The 22,135-nt window shown below is 38.4% G+C and overlaps 3 protein-coding genes across 9 annotated transcripts in view; 2 read left to right on the plus strand and 1 right to left on the minus strand.

The window, feature by feature from the left end:
- The window catches only part of LOC141913989 (phosphatidylinositol 4-phosphate 5-kinase type-1 alpha-like), a 38,007-nt gene extending 31,956 nt beyond the window's left edge, over positions 1–6,051 (plus strand). For all 4 annotated transcript variants that reach the window (XM_074805227.1, XM_074805225.1, XM_074805229.1 and 1 more), the window contains one exon: positions 1,449–6,051. Coding sequence is in view for 3 of the 4 variants with exons in the window: in XM_074805225.1 (XP_074661326.1) it covers positions 1,449–1,460 (12 nt within the window). In the remaining variant the exon portion in view is untranslated. The remainder of the gene's footprint in view (positions 1–1,448) is intronic.
- LOC141913991 (uncharacterized) lies at positions 6,002–17,417 on the minus strand. Its single transcript, XM_074805234.1, has 10 exons — positions 17,305–17,417; positions 9,645–9,688; positions 8,911–9,027; positions 8,807–8,838; positions 8,478–8,674; positions 8,024–8,246; positions 7,850–7,945; positions 7,451–7,619; positions 6,858–7,045; positions 6,002–6,648 (listed from the first exon to the last, which is right to left on the minus strand). The coding sequence occupies exons 3-10, from the start codon at positions 9,002–9,004 to the stop codon at positions 6,559–6,561; spliced, it is 1,089 nt and encodes a 362-aa protein (XP_074661335.1). The 5' UTR covers positions 9,005–9,027; positions 9,645–9,688; positions 17,305–17,417; the 3' UTR covers positions 6,002–6,558.
- LOC141913990 (kelch domain-containing protein 4-like) lies at positions 8,671–20,793 on the plus strand. Of its 4 annotated transcripts, XM_074805231.1 has the most exons (15): positions 10,336–10,448; positions 13,237–13,420; positions 13,587–13,678; positions 13,910–13,988; positions 14,085–14,320; positions 14,421–14,513; positions 14,844–15,070; positions 15,530–15,672; positions 15,764–15,876; positions 16,228–16,412; positions 16,778–17,034; positions 17,361–17,481; positions 17,949–19,918; positions 20,099–20,223; positions 20,307–20,793. In XM_074805231.1, the coding sequence occupies exons 2-13, from the start codon at positions 13,307–13,309 to the stop codon at positions 18,146–18,148; spliced, it is 1,860 nt and encodes a 619-aa protein (XP_074661332.1). In that variant the 5' UTR covers positions 10,336–10,448; positions 13,237–13,306; the 3' UTR covers positions 18,149–19,918; positions 20,099–20,223; positions 20,307–20,793. The 4 variants fall into 4 exon arrangements, with proteins under 4 accessions (XP_074661333.1, XP_074661332.1, XP_074661331.1 ...); XM_074805232.1 differs by lacking the exon at positions 10,336–10,448 and adding an exon at positions 8,671–8,710 and having other exon boundaries at positions 20,099–20,793; XM_074805230.1 differs by having other exon boundaries at positions 20,099–20,793.
- The last annotated feature ends 1,342 nt before the right edge of the window (positions 20,794–22,135 follow it).

The following is a 22,135-nucleotide window of genomic DNA, read 5'->3' on the forward strand; positions in this document are numbered from 1 at the left end:
TCATACCATGTATATATATATAGCTATTATTTATGCGACAATATGTTAACGTTATTTTTAACTGATTTGTCCCATTACTCGAAACTCACAGATTTATGTTGTAAGTAACAGAATTATTATCATTAATTTTAACTATTTTCGTATCATCACCTTTAATTATATGTGTATGTCTCCACTGGGTGTAGGTTAGGGCATACGGTTTCTCTTAAACGTGATGTGTTGGTCATTGTCTCTATCTAATACTACCATTTAGAAACAATCAAACTGTTTCTGCTTTGCCTCAATGCCTACATTGGCTACAGTTCCGCACTTGTGGGTCAGTCATATTATCTTTACACTAGGCTCCACAATTATTGTTGACTGGCTCGTAAAGAAGTTTATCTAGCTCTGCTCCAGTTATATTTTGGTCAGAATTAGTTGAATTTCAGTTTTTGCAGTCACTTTTTGTATTGCCATAGACTTTTCCAATTTTCACAGCAGCCAAGTAATTTAATTCCGCGAATTTTGGAAGATTTTCAGTTTCCCAGATCCACAATTGGAACTCATAGCTGCCAAACCGTTCCTGGGTTGCATTATTTTGTCCCAAAAAAATGCTGATGTGATATGTGAACGGAAATGTGAAAGATGTTACTGATGGTCATAACTTTACTGATAATTTGGACATTTTCTTTCATATCTCAATGAAGAAATGTTACTGAAAAAATTTAATTTGTTATTGATAGCACTTCGCAGAGGTTGGCAGCCCTGGGAACTTACAATACGTTAACAGTTCTATCAAACACTTCCACATAAGGCAGAGTCTATCTAAAAGTGGTTGCATTATTGTCTTAAAGTTTTGGTTGTTTTTTTGTTTCTGGTTCTAATGAATTCATGTTTTAAACTTACAATGTTTTTGTGTGCTTACACTGTGTTTGTTTTGTTGATTATTTACCATTATTTGGTTAATTCATGATATTTGAGCTTTTTTGACGGCGGTTGATTAGAAAAAAAAACTAACTACACATTTCGTGTAAAATACTTAGAATGATATTAATAGATTGTAGGATTGAATGAATATTATGCTTTGGGGCCTCGTTTCATAGACTGGGAATCCTGAGGATTCAAACCTTTATATCTTGCTGTGAAGTCATAACTGTCAGAGAAATTTCTAATTTCCTTCATTGCAAATTCTCACTCGATATCTATGAAATGCAGGCTATTTGAGTATTTCGCATAATAGCAGGTTTCATCATAACCCTTTCAGTGCTGACTGATTAATACCCAAAAAATGCAGAAGATAATTTGAGAATTTTTGAAAAATTTCACCCTAGTGTGTTGAATAACAGACATACCGCTATAGTGTGACTACACCGCAGCAATGTCCGTCACTGATTTATACACTGCACTGAAAGGGTTAAACCTCGATAGTTCATATATATTTTTTCAAATCTGTGTTGTTCGTTTTTTAGACGTATCTATGAGGTCGACATGGCGACGGTAACAGCGTGATTGCGTATGAGATCGACGAGATGTTTCCATAGCGACGACCTGACTTTTTCTCTTCTTCCGCCATTTCGATGTCGTCCAGCGACGGAAGCACGCGTGGAGCACTGAAACACGACATTTCTTTCAATCGCGACGGTTTTTCTACGCACGCGCGAATACATTATCGAATTCAATGATATTCCTCTTCTTCGTGATATTTACGACGTTAGATATTGATATGAACTCACTAACTCTCGCCTGAGTGAACATCATGTTCTTCTCTTAATAGTCAATTTCCAGTAGAATGTATATGTGTGTATATATATATATATATCATAGAAGCCACACGCAAAAAAATCAACGATTTTTCGGCGGGAAATATTTGTCAGAGAGATGAAATGACAGTGTGCATCGATTATTTATTATCTATGAAGGTGATATGAAAAGATATGTATACCATGGTAATAAGTCATATGATTACCTTTCGAATGAACATACGCCATAGAGGAATTCTGACAGTGACTCGGAAAATTGTAATCTGTCATCGCTTGCTGCGTAACGGAATAGACATTCTGCTGATAAATTCAACAGAAAATTGCAATCAAATCAAAGTACATGTACTGAAATAGCGTTCTTAAGCCATAAATTGGACCTCGGGATTGAGGTATTTTCAGTGTTTTAAGTGTTCAAAAGCCTATATGACACATAGAACGTTTGCTCGCCGTGTAAATTTGCCAGGTTTTATCTGGTCGGGTAGAAAAATCGTTATCTACGGGAATTCGATTACCTGTTGTTGTTCTATATGTAAAAGCCACTCTGATTGGTCCATAGACATTGGTATATCAGCGATCTGACCGATGAAAACTGTTATACTAAAACATATGCTCTTGATAATCGAGTTAAATGATATGAATGATAGAAAAAAATGTTTATCATTATATTAATTGCAGCAGCCCAGAATCCGCTTTCAAACTCAACTGTCAATTTTTACTTGTCGTTATAAATATACATCGTATTTGAGATCGTCAATGTCCGATATTTTCTTTGTGAATATGATTGAAATTTCTACCAAAATGAATTGTCCTGCTACATTTGATATTCAATATTGTAGTTTATTGATATAACGATATTTTAGAAAATCAATTTCTTAGTAATAGAGATAATACAAAAGAAATTGTATGAATGTCAGACCCATGCTTTACTCGTGGCGAGGGCTGCTTAATTTATGCCTGCATTTAAGTAGCTAGAATTAAGCATGTGTGGAACATTGTTAAGAAGATGTCGTTCATGTATGTGGACATCAAAGCTAATGATTTCTGGGCTGTGCGTTGTGCCAACTGAAAAAAACAGAATGGCAATCATCGAAGTGTGCATGATTCTCATAAAAAATACAGGGTCAATATCTAAGGGCAACAATGTTATGATTTTAAGATAAACGCATTACTAGTATAGTCGAATGTAATAAACTAAGGGTGAACTGATACTTACACAATCGAGTGATGTTTGATTGCTACACATAGTATTTTAATGATTGTAAAAAAGAATTCCACTGGACCCAGTTCTCCGGTCTGAGACATTTAAAAATGACTGAATGAGCTACGATGTACATGTAATTCCAACTCGTTGAAAGTCGAATTTAACTCAAACTCTAGAACTGGGTCTTGATTTTAGCGTGAGAAATGAAATATATGTTTAGAGGTCAATGTTTTCGAATTCATATACGAGTATTTGTGATGGACTGCACGAAGAAAATCTTTATTGTATCTTCCATAGTTTTTCTGCATTTTGTGAGTGCCAACCGCGAAATGGTTGAACAGAATTTTATTGATTACGAGGTTAGAATGTTGAGTACTTGTTATTGTGATAGAGTAGTGCACATCCATATTTAGAATGAGACATTGAGCACTTGTAACGATAGACTTTTCGAATTCTTATCATTTTAAAGTAATCTTGTAAATGGGATGGCTGCCTTTATAAATCTTCCTATGACATCAAGGATTATCGAGATGACTTCCTTTTTGTTGACGAAACAAATCAATGGGCAATTTGAAGGAGTTTCATGGAGGTAGCCATCTTTTCGGGTAAGGTCAAAAATACTACATCAATTTGATGATAGTCATATACATGCTTCCGTGGATAGATATGCTTGTAATATTTATCAACTGGCGGTTTTAGACATCTTTAGATATCAGAGAAGTTTAAAGGAATAAAAAATTGTGATGGTTTTCCCGTGTAGATATATTTACCGATGAATTAAAGAATCTAAATTACGTAAAAGTTAATTTATCGTCGTTATTAGGATAAGTTGAATTAATAATTATAAAAATTATTATAAAGATATCAATCGTAATAATGCTAGCTCTTTAAAATGAAATAGTAACAAACCTTAAGTTAACAAAATGTGATAGTAACCAAAAGCCATATAGAATACAGAAATACGTGTAATACGAAAATACTATCAAATCAACGATTTAAAAAGCTTTGTACATGTATTAGAGGAAGCAGAACATTGACACTGATTAGTTAAGAAGCAATTTTAAAAATGGCTCATAAGATGTACCTGTTATAGAAAATATAGTAGGCTTTTTAATTGGAATGCTCGACCCAGTTCTGCAGTTCCCTGTTAGAAGTTGAAAACATTTGAGAAACAAACTAATTTTGACACTCATGTCTAACATCATCCACAGAACTGTGGCTAGTTTCACGGAACGGATTTAAACCTTAATGAGATATCAAGTCATTCCGGTTATCAACGTTATATCCTTGTATATTTGAAAGTTATAAACGTTTTATAAAATTACATTCAAATCTGCTTCAAAGGAGTATGCGCATTGTATACAGTAGGCCCCGCTCGAGTCGGATCCATTCAACTTGGATAACCATTCAACTCGGATGTTTGTTGAATTATTTTTGTGATGGTGTATATGAAAAACATGATATCCAACTAAGGATATCACTCATGTCGGGCATATTTTCACGGTTCCAAAAGGTCTGACTTGAGCGGAGTCTACTGTATTCACTTTTCGGTAGGCACTTTTCAAAATAAAAACAATAGAATTCTAAATGATGATATTGTCATTATGCGTGAACTGATATTTCGTTTTAAAGCTTGCAACTGCTTTTGCGCTTAGAAAAAATTAACCGTGCCACTTTTTCGTATTAGAGATATTTGAATGACGATGGCTTGAATGACAAGACTGATGTTTTGTATCCGACTACACAGTGTATGCGTATCCATGATTTCTAATTGTTACTCTAGTTAGATCTAAGCTACTGCGGTGATTTTATTAGCAATAACTTAGTATCTTGATCACAACATTAAACTGCTAGTGAGAAGATAAGTTTGAGATGAGTAACTCGTGATACTTTTGATTGTATTGGCTCCTCTGTCGTTATCTATTCTGACTGGAGTTGTGATGTGTGTCGGCTCAAATTGATGTCACTAACAACATTACTAACTGAATTCGACTTCATTTGCTTCATTCACGTCTTGTTCTAGATCGATAAGCTGTTTGTCATTCTCATTCTCTCTTCAGCCTGGCCCGCAGCAAGTTTATTTACCTCTTTCCGCCTAATGCCGAATTAATTTATTTGATAATCGATTAATCTAGTATTCATATCTCTTAATTAATAACGGTGGCGCTGATGATGATGATGACGATGATGATGATGAGGATAAATGAATTAGTAATTTATTAAGCGTAGATTTTATTCCCCTTCGGTCCGGTTTCAGGAAAAAGTTTAACTCAAATTTCTGGTCTAATTGCCTTTGACCTCTTTGCGTCGTCAATGAGGTCAACAATTCAAACTGAACCGATTTAACCTTAAACTTTTTCATGAAGCTGCGCCCTGTCTCCTCGATGGCGACTCTGATGATTGTAAACTGTTCGTAAAAGGGGCTGTAAATTTTCCCGACAATATCAGTAGGCGTAACTAATACGTGTATTTATTTATTGTGTAAAGAACAGATGTTATTCCTCGCCTGCCCGGGCCCAGTTTCACTTATACTCGCGCTTTAAAAAGAACATCTCAGAACGATCCATGAAAATAATCTCGATATAGCTTTATTTATTTATTGTCAATTAAACAGTTTCGAGATTTGTAATGGTGACAGGAATCATTACACAGTAGACTCCGCCCAAGTCTGATCCGATCAACTTGGGGATAACCGTCTAACTCGGATGTATTTTAGAATATTTTTAGTGACTATATATGAAATACATAACATTCAACTCGGATATCATTTAAGCCGGATTCATTTTAACGATCCCAAAAGATCCAACTTGAGCAAAGTCTACTACTGTATATCTATCGTTGTATTTGTCGTTTTTGTGAGTGAAACCGGGCCTGCTTTGGGGTACACGCTACCCTCTCGCGAACTAGGAAGTAATAAATATGACTGAGTGTATAAGTCCTCGAGGTTATTTTATAGTTATAGATATATACGACCTATATATTAAAAAAGAATATGTATTAAGATAATAATACTAATAATTATTATTATAATGATAATGATATTATGTATAAATAAGACAGCCGTGTATAATGTATAAATGATGAGAATATAGAGACACATTTCTTAAAGAAACTAGAAAAATTATGAAATCATTGATATTCAAGTTTATTTTCTTTCCTTTTTCACCTTCCCCCTGTTGGCTCAGAGCTGGTTCTCTCCCTCATCTCTCTGGTCAGTTCTAATCGACTGGTTTGGATTCAACGGGTAAAATTCGACTTGCCAGTAAAATTATATCGTCAAATTCACCGACGTTTGTTGCAGAAACGAGGAGGATGAGTCTACTATATTCTGGGCATTTGTTTCACGTTCTTTTCGTCGGAGATTTCACTTTTGGTTTTCACGCTCCCTGTTTAATTTTGTTCATGAACTGCTTAATCCATCGTATTGATTTCTATAGTGTGAGTTAAGCGTCGTTTGCACCGATTTAAGCTCGATTCAAAATGTGATGAATTCGCTTAATTTTCTGATCTAACTCTGTAGTTAAATAGTTTTTCTCAAATTGGTAACTACATGTTAACTTCACTTCTTCAACTTCTCTGTAAAACCTAGATCTATTCCTGAACCTGCCGTATGCTGCTTTAGCCCAGAGTCTTCAATACCCCGCCGATAACTGGTAAATAATTCTCGTATTTTAACAGTCTTACGTTGTTCGGTCTCTGCTGGGTAAACTGAAAAAAGAAACATTCTCAAAAGGCAGGGGTCTCGGTAAAGAAATAGTGGCTAAGCGCAATATCGAGCCTAGTAAGTGTTTGGCTGAGTGGGACACGATTAAAAAACATTTATGCAATTTGAAATATCTTAGAATTCACACGCCCCCTCTGCTTAATCTACCCCTGCGCAAACCCTCTGATTTTAAAAATGGGTCAATGATTCTTACCACACAACTGTAGGGCATACGATGTATATAGTCCACCAGTCGTTCATTGCCAGGAAATAGCATTCCGGTAAAATATGTTTTTGTGAGGTTGAATCGTTTTGTATGATGGTTCATCATCGTCATCATTGTCCGGTAGCTTTCGTTTGCTAAAGCGGCCATCAAATCATCGGGGTTCGGCTCCGTAATATCTAAATGAATTGATATACCAGTGTTAGATCGTCATATGTGCACTATTCGTTTATATATACGCGGACATGTTGCAAGGAAGTTAATGATGATAAACTGGTTTACTTGGGTTTATTTAGAAACATATCGCAGACTCTGTCTCCCTTACTCTGTAAAAATTGAGATTGCAAAAATTGTACCCGAGTTTGTGTCAAATACTTAAGAGGTTGACCGATTAGAATATGTGATAAGGATAATATTTGATACCTTCTTTCTCCTAATCGATGGGATCATTTTTTCAAACTGCAATAAGATTTGTTATCAGTTCATGGCTGCAACTTTTAACCTCAGCAGAAATGAGAAACAAGGTATCAATCTTTGCCTAAACTCTGAATCGTGGCTAGGAAAGTAAAATATAGGCCGCGTACCGTTTTGAATTAGTTTACCCATCGGGAAAACTTCCACGACAAACGGGTAAAATATGCTGATAGCTCGAGTGTCGACATCACCGTACGATTCAGGAATGGCTTCGGTTAATGTAGTAGAAATATTGGCCGGGTCTCCGTCTTTCGAAGCAGCAATAATTTCATCTATAGTCTGTAGAATATCGGATACAAATATTGCAAGTATTACGCGTAGGAATAGAGTAAATGCTCTTTTCCAAGACACCCGAATGTCATGGTTGCTTTACATCGCAAAAGGTGTACCTTCTTACATCAGGACCTTAACACTATTAATTTAGAGTTGGTTAGGAAGTTCTCAGTACGACTTGAGTGAAGTGAAATCATAGGGGTATGGGTTCTAAGGGTAAGGTTTAGATACAATACCTTGTATCCTGTTAAAGCTCTGCCCAATGAAGCCAAATAAACGCCGCCATATCCCAACACCTTCTCCAAGAACTTACAGCTTCCATCTTCTTTGACCTGTAGGAAAACATCAATATTTGGAAAGTACACAATGTCATGGTCTCGTGTTTTTAAAAATTTGCGAGTAAAACCTACTTTGTAGATTTCAAAAGAATCTCCCATACTACAGACGAGTGCAGGGAATAGGGGATCAGGCTGAGCGCTGGGGTCCTTTGGTGGCGCGTAACCGAACGCTCGTTTCAACAGAGCGGCAATGTCCGGATCGGTATAAGGCCGCATGGAGTCCGCCTCGTCCATCTTCGCCAACATATGATGTACACTTTTACCCAAACACTCCGATTTCTTCAACCGCACGAGCCTACAGTAATGATTTCAGATACAGTTTAAGTCATTTATAATGAATTTGGCGTTGAATGGTATTTCCATCGAATTTAAGTTAGATTGAGTAAATTTGTTCTGAGTGCCGAGCGTGGCACTAAAAAAATGAACGCGTTATTACGACCTTGGAGTAACGTAACATGTGACAAAATGCCCTTATGATTACTGCACCGGGTATGATACAGAGTAGGGACAAAAATAGGGTACTTACTCGTCGGTATTGAACACGTTTTTAATTTTTTCCAACGTATCTTTCCTCAAACAGCCGCTACAGACGACGGTTACGTCAGTATCTTTCACAGCACATATCCTATCCTTGACCTCTTCGAGACCTGGGACGAGATTCGCGGCCGATATTTTTGCCAAGTTGATTTTTAAAACGTCGCCATTGATTTCATTTTCAGAAGCCTGTTGAGTTAATAAGCGGATTGGGTCAAATGTTGGGTAAGTGTTCTTGAAGTACAGTTCACTTCACTTAAAGTTGATAAAGTTGCCAGTGATTGATTCTAACCCAAAAGTCTCACAACAAATGCAACTTACCGTAACGTACGCAACTGAAGATGCTAATTCACCTGAAGAAAAAGAGGTGATTAAGTCAAGACGATGCTGTAGAAATAAGTGTGACCCGAGTATTCTAAACTTACCGACTTCTACGCACACTACGTGACCTGGTCTTTTGCATCCTGTCGCAGGGTAGGGAAACTCGTCTTCCTGCAGGAGTAGCACTTCCCCGGACATGTTATTGTTGGTTCGTTGATAATCTTAAAATCCAAAAATCAAACGTTTTGTCAATAAAGAAGTAGGGAAAATAACCTTAGATACAAAGTAGCTAAATAATTCGTGGAATAATGTAGGATCCAGTGGATGCTTTGAGCTCTAAAGCGACCCCCCAACCCCCCCCCCCCCCCCCCGGCTTCCCTTAAGAAATTCTCCTTGGGCCGGTTTTACAGACTGGGATTACCTTTAACCCGAGGGCTTACTTAATTCTTTTTCAATTGAGTTAGCCCCCGGGTTAAAGGTTATACCCGTCTATAAAACCGGACCCTTCGTATTATTCATTTTCAGTTTTTTCACACGCATCATTTCAAAATTCAAGATATTCATCAAGATTTTGAATATGTTAAATGATCAAGAGGTACCTAGAACGCTCAGAAAACATGAAACTGAGACTAAATTTTTCAGAATTTTCTTGGAAGTTCCTGGAGAGCATTCCCATTGTAAATCCTGGATTTGCCCCTGGAATTCTAGGCCTAGGTTATGCGAGTTTTGACCAGCAGTTTCACTATCCATAGTGTAGGCCTACCGGTAACTAACGTAATTGAGGCATGTGGTCCAGCAACACCCGCATTATTAGACCCATTAAGAAATTTTAACATACCTCTGAACGAGTGCTGGTACGCATATAAACGCCTATTATGGAGCCTAAGAAATGAAATACATTTTTAGCTAGAACACACACCATAAGAAACCAGTTTGAATAGTTCTATATTAGATTATTGTAGTTACGGAACTGCGATATGAATAACTACGTGTGTACCGGTTATTTACTTTCTGTTCATGGGGTCAAAGGACACACATTTAAGGTCGATAGTACTAAGTAGTACTGACTGGTTGATTAAGTTTATTTGACATTAAGCAGAAGGGGAATGGTTCTTCTTATGGAAAAATGTCATGAAAAATTGATGAATAGGCCTAGAGGGAGAAAATGAAAGGAAATCTGGGGTTTTAACTGCTATTCCAGCGGCAGAAACTATCCACTTGCCAGCCCGATCTGCTTTTGTGGGACTCGTCGTTCGTGCATCGATTTTGAGGGGGCCACTTTTCAGGTTGCTAGTTTGCGGGTGTGTGTGACCTGGGCCAGACAGAAAATCATACTCGGTGATCTTATGCAATCGAATAATTAGGAAAATTCTACAAAAGATGCACTTTTGGATGTATGTCTCTAGTCGAAGCGCGCCTCAGCTCTACCGGCGTCAACTCCTTCCTATACACACCTGTGGGAGTATGTATACTGTCTTGTGGCGGCATCTAGGTCAGGTATCGATTGTTCATGTAAACTGGCAGCCCTCCACATAAATACGTTGTCCCCGATTGTTTAGAATCCACGTTTTATTATTTATATTCACAAATAACTCAATAAATGCTGCATTCTTTGATGTTCATCAGTATCGTTCACACATAAGTAAGTTTGCTCGATTTGTATATATATTTGTCGAATTCTTAGATAAATAGAGAATATTAAAAACTGACACACTGCGCACGTCTACTGCCTACTACTACACCTACACCTACATTCACCGACACTAGTGACTTGATAAGTGAGGTCATATACTGGTAAACCTTAAACATATATGAAATTAGCAAAGATGTGTTGTGAAGAAGCATTAAATTTTAGCATGTGCATTATATTGTCAACAATGTTCTTATGGGTTTTGGAAACTTCTGAAAAATGGGAATCATTTCCCAGGCCTTGGAAAACAGCTATGGAAATCATGTGTTATTCTCTATGGCAAAGATATGGTAAATTAGAAAACGGTCTCGAAATTTCCGCCCAATTTTCTGTCCTTTGATGGCAACCAGCAGAGGTGTCACTTTCCAAGTAAGATATGTTCATAGCCACTACAAATTTGAATCAATCTTTATGAAAACCCTCTGTCAATTCAATTTTAATGCCACAGATTTACTTAGAATAGGCATATGAAAAAAGTTGGCCAAAGTGTACTTATGGGGTATGGAAATTCATTATCTTCTGGTATTGAAAATGAACAAGGTTGGCCCTAAGAACCCTTGGTTACACTAATGCGTTGTGAGTGTGAGAGCCTAAACGGTTTTTAGAGTGATTTCTAAATGTCTGCTGAGCATTGATAAAATGAATGATATGCTCGTGTAGGTAATAGTCATGTATGATATTAAACTTAATCGTGATTAATTGTTTTTTTTTTCTTTTCTTTCATTATAAAAGCTGCTTGGTTTTATTGTTTTGTAACGAGGTTTTTTCTATTTAATTCCCACCACCATCAGAGACACTGAACTGATTGAAAAACCTGATCAGTACTAAGCTACACTGGCAGTTGTGTTAAAGTTCGAAAAAACTGCTTATTTACGATACAATACAGAATGAAATTAACACACGAATTAAGATCACTCGTAACGAATGATATGTCCATCGCTAATTCCCAAATAACCGCATTCGGCAACGCGTACGAACGCACTTTAGAAAACGTGGCAGGTAGTTCTAGAACCAGGAAGGTTACACTCATCGATATTACCATACGAGTTGCTTTAGAATCACCTGTCAACAGTTTTTGTGAGGTTCCGCCTAATTGTTGGCGTTGTTTGAACTTCACGTACAAGGTTACGATGAGGGCTGTATTTATCAAGAGTACCGCCCCGGAAGGAATTATCAACCTAAAAATCGGTCCTATCAGTTTATTACACAATAGATATAATGTTTCGTATTTGTAAACAAGTCGAGTATTAGGTCCGTGACAGGGGTCAATGTATTCTTCTATTTTAAGGGTCAGGGGGAAATAAACGGGCCAAATAAAGAAAAAAGCGGTAGCCACGCCGATGATTCGGTTCATGCGCTTTTTCGTCCACCATTGACTCGCTTTTAACGGATATAAAACAGTCAGTAATCGTTCTATTTGTATCAGAACAGTCAACCAGTTGCGCTGATACATGAATCCAAAACGTATAATGTGAGTCCCGTACACAAACATTTTCGGGTAGATGTGGTAAGGATCGATAAAAACCTTATCACCGTAATTGATGTAGAAAATCGAATACCTCAAAGTGTCTGACAGAAAGTGACCGAACAGCATGCCGATGTCGGCCATTGCCAGATATTTTAACAAGTGTATTGAAGGATGTGAAGACTTGAGCTTGGTAAACACGACGATATTTAGAGTGTTCATCACCCAGCCCGCGAGCATAATCGGAGTTAGCACGTATAGGTTGATGAAGAAACGACCAGACCATTCAGCGTATTGCTGCGCGCAAGCTTCTTCGCGGGTTACGTTTGGTACAGCAGTCATTGCTGTTTGCGGTGTTGAGAAGTCATCGAAATTTGTGAAATCAAGCACATTGAACCACGAGTTTAACAGCATCCATCTTCAGAATGTAGCGTAATCATAGCTACGAATTCTATAAAGCTATCCCAATACTCGCGTGTTCTTTGTTCCCCTGGCTTTCGAAACAATCTGTTTTTCTTCACATCTCGCACTCACGGCTTCTATGCCTATTTTCAGTCGATCGCGAACGTCACAGTCGCTCTACAATAATATACCGCAGTCTAAAATTGTAACCCGCAAACTTCAATGGAATCGGTTGACTGTCTATCCGTGGTGTCAATGTGTAATTTGTAGATATGTACCGTACTACGCGTACTGGCTTCTCCTCTTTTATCTTACGAGAGAATGAATTATACCTGACTGGTTTTTCTGGATATGTATCCTGATGTTTCGCGGCTCCATTCGTTCTATCACACTAGCTTTAATCGTTTTTATTTTACGACTGGGCTGGATAGAACTAAGGTTAGAAAATTGATTCCTTGTTTTTTCTTGTCTGCTCAGCTTTAAAGTCGATCCCTTCCCACTGCCTATCTGTGTCCAAATTATTTTTTTAGATCATGATCAACCATAATAGACCCGGCAGTGTTAGAAACGAACTTATTACAAATTTTTATATCAGTTTACAAAATGACCCTTTCAATCAGGAGAAACAAGGTATCATTTTATTTTAGCCTAAATGGTTCTCTTAGTAAAGACATTTCGGTATCCACTATGCTCTTTGTATCATTTAACACTTCGATCCATCTTAACAGGAATAGTGATTTATAGAGACCCATAAACCCCATGAGCCATAGTATAAATGATAATCCATGTATGGTTGAACCGTATGGATTGAACTGGATTAAGTCCATCATTTACTAATTAATTACTTAATGAATAGGCTTCTGATTTTTGCAGTTGTCTCCTTCACCAAAACGATAGCTGCTCGATATTTGTAAATAAGTCGTCCTCAAAAAACAGTACAACAATGGGAAAGAAGAAGAATAAAGATAAAAAAGGGAAAGGAGCCGAAAAGACGCTGCTTAAAACTGAAAAGAAATTAGAGAAAAAGTCGAAAAAACAATTGGCCGAAGCGGGAGAGGTAAAGAAATTCCTAGAGCAACATTTAAAATACTCATAATAAAACAAAATATGTTATTTAAGTTTTGGTCTGCAGTTTGTTTAACAAATTGATTTGATATTCACTGTTGGCTTGATGTTGCGGGTTAGGACTTGGAGTCACTAAAAGCAATGTCTTTTGTTTTCAGGAAGACATTGAATCATTGATCGCCCATTTCAAAGAGCAAGATCGACGAAAAGTGGAAACGTTCGAGGAAAAATGCGGACAACCTTCGTCGAGGTGAGGACACAAACATGATTAGCTGATTGTATTTATAAGATATCCTCAGTGGGAGTTGTTTCTTATCAAGAGGTTCATTGTACCAGTCGTCATCAGCAAGAACAACAAGACACCAACAATTCAAATTTTACGAAGGAGTCAGAATTTCCAAAACACTGATACTCCTTTCTTCTCTTAAAATCTGGCGACTTAAAAGTGGTCGATCTAGTAAATGCTGTTTCTGTATTGCAGGTGTAATATGACGCTAGCAGCTCATCCTGACCGGGACGAGTTGATCATGTTCGGTGGTGAATTTTACAATGGTCACAAGGTACCTTTTCGTACATAGATACCTTTGTCTTCCAAGACAATGCGAGACGGCGATCGTCAACGAAATTGCCGACTCATCTTTTTTTTTTATTTGCAGACTTTTTTGTACAACGATTTGTTCTTCTATAATTGCAAACGTAAAGATTGGACGAAAGTGATGGCGCCGAATCCGCCACCGCCCCGCTGTGCCCATCAGGCCGTAGCGTTGAAACAGTTGGGTGGACAGTTGTGGATATTCGGTGGAGAATTCGCCAGTCCTTCCCAGTCACAATTCTATCATTATAAAGACTTGTGGATGTTCAGCTTGAAAGATCGAAAATGGCAGGAAATTAAGTGAGAGCTTTGTTGGATTCGGCTTTTAAATTGTTTACTACCCAAACGGTAAAGATGATCTGCTAAATCTAAAATTTGATTTTTCCTGTTTTTGAATCAGGGCAGCGGGTGGTCCGTCGTCGCGTAGCGGTCATAGGATGGTAGCATTTAAAAAACAACTATTGGTCTTCGGTGGTTTTCACGATAACACAAGGTAGGATGTAACAGTAATAGAGATTTCATTTTCAGTGACCCATGGTCGTTATTTTTTGTCACGGATAAACGGATGTGTTCTCAGTGTGAAAGATGATAATGAAACAGTTGATAATATCTGACATCCATTAATCTAACGATTTTGAGCCTTATCTAAGTCATCATCATCTTCGTTGTCGCCGTCTTCATCATCAGTATGTGTGTTTGTGATTTTTATGTTCTTTTATTTGGATATCATCTGTTTGATTTTGTATGAATTCGTTGTACTCACTAAAATAATAAAGTTTTCCAATTTCAATTGTAATTTATGTTGATAATGCGGAATTTCCAGAAACTACAAATATTTCAACGACTTGTACTCGTTTAATCTGGAGACGTACACGTGGTGTAAAATCGACGCGGTCGGAATTCCGCCCACTCCGCGTTCCAGTTGTCAGATGATCGTAGCCGGTGACTCGCATCACGTGGTCGTGTTCGGCGGTTACAGTAAAGAAACTGTTAAAAGAGACGTCGAGAAAGGCGTCGTTCACACGGAGGTTTACACACTTTCACCACATGGTGAGTAGAACGATTCGTTCGTGCTCTATGGGCATATCAATCTGGAGAAAGCAAACTTTGTCATTCATGTTGTGATGCTTCGACTCTTGTGGTGCAAATCTAATTATAGAATGCTATTTACAGTAAAATTAATGTATAAAAAATGATATTCAATTACGCGAAATAATTCGTAGAATATCTATCAATAGTGAGACATAATTACGTTGGATATCAAATGACATCAAGCCGTGTAAAATATTGAAATTTAACGTGTATCTAAGGTACTCTGTGTCTGCGTACAGAAGCTAATAGTAAATGTACATTGTGCCCATCTTTGCTGTGGTGCGTCTCTCGTCTCCTGGTATCTGGCAAATGACGATTACAATATCCTAAAGTGTTTCAAAGTTATCAATGGTGTTACAAAGCCCCTGAGATCTCGAGTCTTATCTGTCAATTGACACGTTCATTGACATTTTACAGAAAGTCGTAAAGCCGATGATAAACCGGGATGGAAGTGGAATCTATTGAAGAATTCTGGTTTTAAACCGACGCCCAGAACGGGAATGACCGGTGTGGCAATACCGGGCAATAAAGCCTTGTTTTTCGGTGGCGTTTTCGACGAGGTACGTACTAAGCACCGAGAACTGAGTGTTTGGGAAAGTCTATAACTCCTCGGATCTTATTGAATGCGTTATTTTCGTATATTTCATTCAGAAAGAAGATGATTCCGATGACGACGACGATGACGATGATCTTAAAGGTAACTTCTACAACGATTTGTTCACGTTGGACTTGGATAAAGGAAAATGGCACGAAACCATTCTAAGGTGAGCGTTCGATGACTTTTTCTTGTACTCAGTGACATTTTTGATGAAATAAAGATTTGTCGGCGCTACAATTCGATTGAAAACTTGTTGGGAACTTTAAAAAGAACACTTGTGAAAAGATTGAGATATTTTATTATCGGCATCTATTTCGAGTTTTATGTTTGCTAGACAACACCACATAATTAATAATCAATAGATAAAAACACGGCATGTTTTGATGCATATAGCAGAAAATGCCCAACTTACCTTATATCCACTTAAAGTAATGGACAATAAGTTCTCCAGTTCGAATTCGGGTTTATGTCCACCTTCAAATGAATTAACGCATAAACTGGAACTATTTATGGTCAGAGGTAAAATGGATACAACAGCAGTGACGAAACGAAGGCGAAGGAGGGAAGCAGGTGATGACGAGGAGACGATGGATGACAATGGGGAGGAAAACGATGAAGAGGAAGATATGGAAACTGAATCGATGGATGTCCAGCAGCAGCAAGCACCGGCTTACGACGATGGCATATTTACAGTAACTGTAGGTACGTGAGTTTAGTCTCTGAAGTCAAGGGGAGGTATTAACTACAGTAGTAACTGAAGCAGAAACATAAGCTTCCGTTTTGCGAGGTCACCTTGCTGTATTGATAGATTTTGATATCATGGAAAAGATATAGATGCAGAATTGTCAAATGAATTTCAATTTAGATAAGGCCATGCATGATGTGACGAGAAATTTCTTCATCATATATTCTTGATTTCCTTGAGAAAAATCCTTTCTTGTTCCCATCACACCTTGCTGTGATTTCCTTTGCAAATTCCTAAAAAATATGCTGTAGTCATTTGCTGTACAGACCAACCTTCTCGACGTTTCCTTCTATGCGATCTCATCTTCCCTCCGTTTCTCTAGGTCCTCAGAGCGGTTCCTCGTCTGCAGTTGCTGATGCCAGTACGAGTAACCGCGTGGATGCCGAAATGGAAGCCGATCTTTTTATTCCTCGGCCTCGTATGAACGCATCGTTGACCGTATCTAACGGTCTGTTGTATCTATACGGAGGTTTCTACGAGGAAGGATCGAAGCAAATCACTCTCTCCGATTTCTACTCGATTGACGTCAAAAAACTTGACGAGTTCACGATCATCGTCGCAGACGAATCAAACAAAATGGTAAGTTTGCCTGAACTGGTTTACAAGATACGGTGTTTTCTCAGTTCAGGAAGAACCTATTGTGTTTTGTTTTCGCTGTACGAGAGCAAGAACCTACCTCCATAGCCCTTCTTTTAACAGTTGATATTGCTATTCGTTCAACTCGCTCCTAATACTTAGGATTCGGTCCCAATGCATTCGAATGGGAATCCCCTACAGACTCGAAAGGAAAGTTGCTGAGTTTAAATCTCTCGAAGATGGTCGAATGAAATCTTTACATTTTGCTTTTACCTGTTTGAGAACGTGTCCTTTGCTATGTAATAAATCGTGTTCTCTATTGAATGAAGGTTTGGGTTGGCTCCGATTCGGAAGATAGCGAAGACGAAGACAACGGTAATGCGAAGAAAACTAAAACGAAAAGCGTGTCCGATGAAGAAGATGATGAAGAATCCGATGATGACGATGAAGGTAAGATTTTATTAAAACCACTCGTTAAACCCAATTATTATCATCGTTATATTAGTAAAAGTAATCATTATTTTCATTATTACTATTATTATTATAATCATCATCATCATGATTGTGATTATTTGTTTATTTATTATTATCGTTATTATCATTATTATAAGTATTTATCATTATAGTTATCATTGTTATTATTTTTCTGAATAAGCATCGCACCTTCTATTGCACCAGGGCACCTTGCCACAGCACTTTGCGGCTGTGAACAGCTTTAAAGCTTTCCTGGTGTCCCTCTCCATATTGTCAACCGACTATTTTGTACATGTATATATAATATTGTGTTAATCATAAAAAGGTTTTTTTTGTGGAGAAAATGATTCATATCATATCACTTATCTGTAGAACTATATCTCGAATGGAATTAAGGGGCTGTTCGTTATTAATGATATGCGGCTATTCGATTTATTGATCAGATATGGCGGAACCTCCTGCTGTGAATGCGGACGAAGATCTCGCCGCGTATTACTCGAGAACCAAAGATTTCTGGATGGACGCCAGCGAGGGCGAACTGAAGTCCGAGGGCAAAACGCCCACCGAGAAACAAGTGAAAAAAGTTGCCAAGAAAATGGTCGAAATGTTCTACAAAGACTCGACGACGGCCGGTGCTAAATAGCTGTAGTGTATTATATAGGGATTTTTAATAAATTGAAATTCTATTTCGTCTTCTAGGAAAACTTATTCTCGGACTTATTCACTCGGGAGAGATCGATCTTAATTGTCGTGTTGTCACTGTACACTTAAATTACTCTCTGATATAAGTTCTAGAAAAAAGTTCCGAAAGATACCAGTGCACAATATTGGTACCATTGGAAGGTTATGATCCGTTTCACTGGATTATTAGATATCTTGTTCTAGAGTTTCGTACATCGAACGGGAATAACAGACGAATTTTTCAGTGGATGAGTTGTCGTCGCTGTTGATCCGTCCATTGACCATTGTGACGTCATTACGAGAATGCGAATAGTCGGCGAATATGTTCGAATGTTTACCGGTCACAATCGGGCGGACCGGATGGCTTAGTCGGTCGGCGACTAGCGTGTCACCGCTGTGGCCCAGGTTCGAGTCTCGGAGGAGGCGGGTCAGGATGTGGCAATTGATCTCCGGTAAGCGGGCGAGTCGAGAGTACTGTCCTCCCTGGAATGAGGTTGCTAATGCGTGAGTCCTACAGAATATCTGGCGTGGGGTAAATTATGTTTAATTCAGTCGTTTCTGGCTGAATTATTTATTTATCCCACAATGCCGGTCCAGGTTGCGGAGTAATTCCCCCAGGGACCTTCGACTTTTTTACAATATTAGTTTGTTATTTTAAGTTTAGTGATGAGGGTTTGGGAAATTTTTATATTTATTTAATTCCTCGAACTGAAGAAATCCAAGCGAGAATTCGGTGGTATCTGCATGCAACGCGGACGGTGATCAATCACAGGTCTTTCTCAACTGATGACAAAATTTCGATGATTTTTTAACGTCACCAAATTCCAATCAGAGTAGATGTTCACGCGGCAATGTCTGGTGAACGTCTGTATAAAATCGGCTTCAAAACGACTCTATCCAATAGAGAATAACTCACCGGAGACCTGACATACGCTCTACTACACAATAGTGCCGCGTGACTGCACAAACCCTTAAGCAAACTTCAATATCCTAAAGCAAAACTCGAAAATAGTAAAATTCAGCCGGTACTATAGTTCAAAACCAGACGTAAATAGAAGGGAAATCTACACTAAAGTTTGTTTGATAGTTTAGATAAAATTTCAGCGTACAATTTTAGGCTAAAATCGTAGCATTCGATATTTCTATCTTTAACAATATGTGTCTCTATGAATAGTCGAATTAAACTCGATGACCTGTAAGCCTTATTGAAAATGTTTGGCACGAATTGAATGGTTCTCGAGGATTAGCGTCACGTACTCGGGTCTGTCACAGGAATGCGCGATCGAGCTTTCTGATTGATCCAATCCGGTCGCATCGATGATGCACCGTCGCTGATTGGTCGACGTAGGTATTAGAAGCGCGGTTCGAGCCTCCCGATGCCAGTCCGAGAACCGATGTCCAGTGATGAAGGTCTATAAGAGCTCTGCAACAAGGCGTGAAGAACGTGTGTGGCTCCAAGCGAACAACTTACTAATTAGCGGCTGATGATGTTAGGAGAGACTGGAACGTGAAGGAATTTGTGACGCCTAGCGATTGAGAACGCAAGATGAGACTGACGGCTGTGGTGCTGATGATTGCGTAGGAGATCCCGATCTGCTGCTGCTGCTGCTGCTGCTACGGCTGCTGCTGCTGCTGCTGCTGTTGATGTCGGATACTCAGTTGCTGATGAGGACGAGTTGCTGTTGTTGCCGATTTCCGATGTTCTATTTCAAATTACACACATTTTGATCAGGTTAGAAATTTCATATAGAATTCAAAACTCTGAATCAAATCTTGCGAAAATTATCGCGTTTTGATTGTTGAACCTAATTCGGCTTAATTTGAATCGAAATATTCTAGTTCAGATTTCAAATCGCTTTCCTCTGGATTATATTAGTCGCAATTTTATACATTATGAATATTGTCTTTTTAGGGGTAAACCGAAACCAGTTCGCTTCTACTGACAACTACATGTACACGACTCGTTTGTCGCAACGTTCTGAAATAGTTTGATGCTGCTAATGCTGCATTGGGAACCGCATCAACCCACATTTTTCGGTATCTATACACTAAGATAAGGTAATTATATTAAACTGCACCCATCCGGAATCGTTTTCCAGTTCATCCGATTTCTTTTTCAGCCGGCAATATTTGAGTTACAACAAACCTCGTGACACAGGCTCTACTCCGACTACGGCACCATCTTCAAACCTCGAGACGCAGACTCTACTCCGACTACGGCACCATCTTCAAACCTCGAGACGCAGACTCTACTCCGACTACGGCACCATCTTCAAACCTCGAGACGCAGACTCTACTCCGACTACGGCACCATCTTCAAACCTCGAGACGCAGACTCTACTCCGACTACGGCACCATCTTCAAACCTCGTGACGCAGACTCTACTCCGACTACGGCACCATCTCCAAACCTCGAGACGCAGACTCTACTCCGACTACGGCACCATCTCCAAACCTCGAGACGCAGACTCTACTCCGACTACAGCACCATCTCCAAACCTCGAGACGCAGACTCTACTCCGACTACAGCACCATCTCCACTCCGTCTTTATTTCGTTTTGCCGCATGTTATAAAGAAACGTGTAAATAAATAAACGTCTGTCTATATATAAATTATTCGTCTTTACTTAAAATCTCTGTCTCGGGCACTTTGCCCCGGAAAGGACTCTTCCGCTTACAACTTCTCACGTTCAAGGAAAGGACAAAGTCAAAAAGGAAAGGAGAAACGCAAAGTACAAATCAACGCATTTATTCCAAATTCAAAGTAGGAATTTCTTACAGTTTGTTTGCAAAAGTAAAATTCAACATTTTATTGAAACATCAAAAATAAAATTTATTTTATTTAATCACCATTAAATAAAATTATGGGATTTGAACCACCAACCATTCGACTAGCAGTCCAGCACCCTACCAACTACGCTATAGGGACGTACTGACAGCATAGAGAGGAACTCCTATTTATCCATTGCTTAAGCAAATTTCATTTAAAAAAATAATGCCATCTACCGGGCGAGACAGGAACTTTAGTTCCTATCTCAACCCGGTAGATGGTAGGAGAGATGAGAATGAGAGGAGAGAGTGAGAGATGAGGAGATGAGAGTGAGAGATGAGAGAAGATAGAAAGATTTAGAGAGAGGATAGGATGGCATATCACCTGAACTTCCTTGTTTTCTATCTAGGATGCTGTCAGCAGTTATACAGTTAGTTTTAAGTACAAACACATATTTATCCCATCAGCAGCAACGTCATCACATAGTAGGTCCTCTAGGACATAAAGTTCACTATAACTGAAGTCAAGTTCTCCCAATATTTGTTCGTTTGTTTGTTTATCCTTTCGCTGAGTTCGAACACTGCCCACACGTATTTATTTATCCAGTTGATGTAGTCCTGATCATCAAACACAAACGTCAATAGTTCCACCATATTGATGACAAACATCCTAAAAAATATAAATGAAACTTAATAGATTTGAGGCCACCAAACAGAGTTATAGTTAAGTCTAGTTACCGGTGTATCTAAGGTACCCCCAAAATGAGGGTCAGGGGTCAAATATTTTTTGTCTCCGATTTCGATGAAGTTTAGTATAGTCATGTATTCTGGGGTGCTGATCACAGATCTGAAAGAATTTTTAGGATCCGAGGCCCCAAAAATGAGAAATTCGAATTTTTGGGGGGACCCCTAAATTTTCGAAAGGCCTTGGACCCCATAATTTTCGAGATATTCAAAATCTGATAGCAGATTTGGAATTAGCACCCCTGAAAATAGTAAGGACTAAAATTTTAACCAAATCGAAGAGATTCGATTTTTTGGCCAAAAATGGCAAAAATCTAAGGTGTAAGTCCAGGAGTTTTTTTTCGGAGAAAAATTTTTTTTCTCCGATTCCTTCGAAACTTAGTAGGAAGATGTATTCTGAGGTGTAGATTCCGGATCTGCAATCAGATTTTGAATCG

This window comes from Tubulanus polymorphus, chromosome 12 (genome assembly GCF_964204645.1).
Source record: "Tubulanus polymorphus chromosome 12, tnTubPoly1.2, whole genome shotgun sequence".
Classification (NCBI taxonomy): Eukaryota; Metazoa; Nemertea; class Palaeonemertea; order Tubulaniformes; family Tubulanidae; genus Tubulanus; species Tubulanus polymorphus.